At 54.0% G+C, this 4,350-nt stretch overlaps 1 protein-coding gene across 1 annotated transcript; it reads right to left on the reverse strand.

Annotated features, from left to right (window-relative positions):
* LOC147678745 (membrane progestin receptor epsilon-like) lies at positions 1-3,400 on the reverse strand. Its single transcript, XM_086946201.1, has one exon. It carries the CDS (start codon positions 1,506-1,508, stop codon positions 402-404), a length of 1,107 nt encoding a protein of 368 aa, XP_086802327.1. The 5' UTR covers positions 1,509-3,400; the 3' UTR covers positions 1-401.
* Positions 3,401-4,350: the final 950 nt, after the last annotated feature.

Genomic DNA, 4,350 nt, shown 5'->3' on the forward strand with positions numbered 1-4,350 from the left:
TCCATTTCAATATTAATTTTATTGATTGGTCTTAATCCCCTCTCTTTGAAACTAATTGTAGCAGCTGGTCCAACAACAAGTGCCATTTCAGAATAATAACAAAAAATGCCCAGAGTGGTCGCCGGGTGGCACCTCCTTGCCCGGTGCCAGCACACCATGCAACAAGTGCTACTGAGAAAAGTAACTAAAGTGCACATGATCCCAGGTTACTATGAGGTAATCGCTAGTTACTAAGTTGTAGTCTGTACTTTTCCAATGACATCATCTAAGTGCTCCCACAACGCCAAGTCCAACAGCACTTCCCCTCCACGCCTCAAGCTGAGCTGGAAAACCAAGCTTACGTTTGAGCAGAGAACGTCTTGTAGGATGGCACAGAAAATGGCGCCCGCTGGTGCCTCCATTCAGTGAGTCTTGGCTTTGCGCTCCATGGCGCGGACTTTCATGGCGAACCAGAGGACAATGGCGGCCAGTCCAAGCAGCAGCACCAGCATGACCCCGAAGGTGGCCAGGAAGGTGGGCGGTCGCGGCAGGTCCCCTTCGAGCCCCTTCATCGCCTCCTTGATCATGTGCAGCTCGTCTAGGATGCTCATGAAGGTGCATAAGTGGAACCACTGGTGGCTGTGTCCCCAGATGTCGAACTTGCCCGGCAGGAAGCGCTCCGGTATCTTGCAGATGTTGAAGACCCCGGAGACGAGCAACCAGAGGCAATGGCGAGTGAAGAACAGTCCTAGGCTGCTGCTACAGGCACCCGTGTACAGCCTGTAGAAAACAGGTGTGGAAACCACCATGAAGGGCAGAAGGAAGACCACGGTGCGGATGACGTAGCGATAGCGGGGCCACTGCTGGCGGGAGCAGCAACAAGCCAGGGTGCACACCACGGCCAGCAGACAGGCTGTGGGGACATAAAGTGCCTCGAACCACCAGCCAACCCTGGCCAAGGCACTGCCCACTGGTGGCAACCAAGCTGGGTACCAGGCAGCTGATGACAAAAAGGCATCTAAGGGTGGGGCCAGCTCCTTGGACTCATCCATCGGTGTATTGTCTAGCCACGGCATTGAGCCGTTATTGGCCACGCCCGTGCGTGGGTTGATGTAGTAGAAGTAGGCCAAAGATGACCCCACTGTGTACGCACTGATGGTGCCATAGTCAACAAAGAAGCAGATCTCGCGAACGACTATGGACATGGAATTGAAGAGGTGGGCCAAGCTGCTGACCACCAGCAGGCCGCAGACGCCAATGAAGTAGCTCCAAAAGGGGTAGTAGAAGGGGTCGAGGGCAGGCGCCGACTCCTCCCGCCAGAAAAGCTCCAAGAAGTAGAAGGCGAAGACGAAGAGGGGTAAAAAGTGGGTCCAGAAGTTGCCCGTCTCGTTTGTGGGCTGGAAGGCTGAGCCCAGGCACTCGCCGAAGCTGCAGTTAGGGATGCGGTAGCCGCTCAGGATGAAGTTCTCCGCCATGCAGGCGGGCACCTCGGTGTGCCGTAGGAGGACAGACTTCCTTCGAAACAACATCTTGGCAGGGAGTTCAGTGAATTTACTCTGCAGTTAAGTGCATGAATGTTGGATTTCAATGGATGGAGTTGAGGTTGTGCGATTCACTCGAGCTCTGCAGGTTGACTTTAGTGCTCAATGGATCGAACAGAGCTCTGTGGACTCACAGTTGGATGAAGGCGCAATACATGAGCGGGGTGACTCAGGACTATAGTGGCAAGCCTCAGGAGCTCCGAAGACCAACTCGTAAAATGGCTTAACTCTGGAATATTGAGGATTAATGTGAAAGTTTAATGCTAATCTCAAGAGTTTGATAAATAAAGTGTGATGGATGAATTTGAGAGTTCGATAAAATTGGCTTGAATGTTCAATGGATGAATTTGAGGCTTGAAGGATTGGCTTGACTGTCAATGGATGAATTTGAGGCTTGAAGAATTGACTTGACTGCTAATGGATGAATTTGAGGCTTGAAGGATTGACTTGACTGTCAATGGATGAATTTGAGGCTTGAAGGATTGGTTTTACTGTCAATGGTGGAATTTGAGAGTTTGATAAATTGGCTTAAATGTTCACTGGGTAAATTTAAGAGCTGGAAGAATTGACTTGAATGTTCAATGGATGAATTCGAGGCTTGAAGGATTGGCTTGAATGCTCAATGGATGAATTTGAGAGTTCGATAAATTTGCTTAAATGTTCTCTGGGTGAATTTGAGGCTTGAAGGCTTGGTTTAATAGTCAATGGATGAATTTGAGGCTTGAAGGATTGGCTTGACTGTCAATGGATGAATTTGAGGCTTGAAGGATTGGCTTGACTGTCAATGGATGAATTTGAGGCTTGAAGGATTGACTTGACTGTCAATGGATGAATTTGAGGCTTGAAGGATTGGTTTGATAGTCGATGGATGAATTTGAGGCTTGAAGGATTGGTTTGATAGTCGATGGATGAATTTGAGGCTTGAAGGATTGGCTTGACTGTCAATGGATGAATTTGAGGCTTGAAGGATTGGCTTGACTGTCAATGGATGAATTTGAGGCTTGAAGGATTGGCTTGACTGTCAATGGATGAATTTGAGGCTTGAAGGATTGGTTTGATAGTCGATGGATGAATTTGAGGCTTGAAGGATTGACTTGACTGTCAATGGATGAATTTGAGGCTTGAAGGATTGGTTTGATAGTCGATGGATGAATTTGGGGCTTGAAGGATTGGTTTGATAGTCGATGGATGAATTTGGGGCTTGAAGGCTTGGCTCGACTGTCAATGGGCTAACAGAGGGTTCGGTTCAGACTCGGTCGCTGTGGGGTTGACTCAGGAGTTTTTGGGAGCGACTCTAGACTTGGGTTGATGTCTCTAGAGCTTGGTTGCATGGACTGCACTTGTATTATGATCCAAGATCGAAGGTGTCAGTTTTGTCAGAGGAAATATTTCCAGTAAGCCCACCCTGATCCACAAAACTTGCTCTTTTCAGTGACTCCGGGGTGTGGGGGAGAGGCCAGGGCGCTCCCTTCCACAGACATGAGATGTAATAAGGTGAATTGGAAAATCCGGGTTATTCTCCAAAAATTAAACGCAGCTCAAATCGGGGGTGAAAAGGAGACAGCTCTCCCGCGCCTGCGGTTCACCAAGCAGCCCTTCTCGAGGTGTTTCAGACGACCTTTGACCAAGGTGTCCTGCAGAGCTGGGGGGGGGGGGGTGGCGGTGCTGGACGTGGATAGCCCAGTGAGAGCAGTGTCCTTGGCGCTCACCGAGCCCCTGACGTCACCGCGTGACGTGAGAAGGAAGGAATGCTCTGGACTTTATGACGTCAGCGTTGACAGCAGATTCCTTTAATTCGGATGGAGCGCTGGCAGAGTCCGCCCCCAGGACCCTCGGTCAGGACTGGACCCCTGAGGCCGACCTCTGACCCCAGCCCGGGGTGGGACGGGGACCCCTCTGGGGCAGGTCTCAGCCCAGCCCCCCTGCTCCCTGCATGAGTGTGGGGCAATCCAGGGGCGGGGGTGTGAGTGTGAGCTGTGCCTTGAAGAGGAGGCGGGGCGGCGGGGGGGGGGGGTCTCTTATGACAGCAGCGCGGGGTGTCTATTGTGACGGGGTGACAGTAGAGCTCCTCTCTTATGACGGTAGAGTCCCTGCAGTGCCTGGCCCAGCCCTGGGGGCACCACTAGCTGCTCTCAAGAGGGGGGGGGGGGGTCTGCGGATCCTTGACTAGCAGTGAGCACACCTACAGCGCCTGCATGCCAGAGTGGGCGCTATGCATCGTCCTCGCGTAGAACACCTATAGCGCCTGCAGCCCAGGGGTGGGCGCTATGTATCGTCCTCGCGTAGAACACCTACAGCGCCTGCAGCCCAGGGGTGGGCGCTATGTATCGTCCTCGGGTAGCACTGAGCACACCTTGCCGCCCAGGAGGATGTGTTCCTGCAGTGCCCGGGTCCAGTACTGAGCACACCTCCAGCAGTGCCCTGGCTCAGCGCCGGGCACATGTCCTCCAGTTGCCCGGGGTGATGTGGTCCAGCCGTCAGTGCCCTGGTCCGGCTCCTCCACTGAGTGTGCCCGGGCTCTGCTCTCCTCCAGCTGCCCGTGGGATGTGGCCGCTGCAGTGCCCTGTGTCAGCACCAACTGCACCTCCAGCCGCCCCGGGGGATGTGGCCGCTGCAGTGCCCAGGTCCAGCTCTTGCCGCCCGGGGTGATGTGGTCCTGCAGTGCCCTGGTCCAGTACTGTGCACACCTCCAACAGTGCCCTGGGTCAGCACCAGCTGCACCTCCAGCCGCCCCGGGGGTGCCTGCTCCGGCTCCTCCTCCACACCCTGTGCCGGGCTCCGCTCCCCTCCAGCCGCCGCTGCCGCCGCTTCCGGCCGGTGCCCCCCCAGG

The sequence above is a fragment of the Lissotriton vulgaris genome, chromosome 12 (genome assembly GCF_964263255.1).
Source record: "Lissotriton vulgaris chromosome 12, aLisVul1.2, whole genome shotgun sequence".
Taxonomy (NCBI): Eukaryota; Metazoa; Chordata; class Amphibia; order Caudata; family Salamandridae; genus Lissotriton; species Lissotriton vulgaris.

Bases quoted from the DNA above. Each gene is read 5' to 3' on its own strand.
- LOC147678745 (XM_086946201.1), bottom strand. From the start codon at position 1,508: ATGTTGTTTCGAAGGAAGTCTGTCCTCCTACGGCACACCGAGGTGCCC.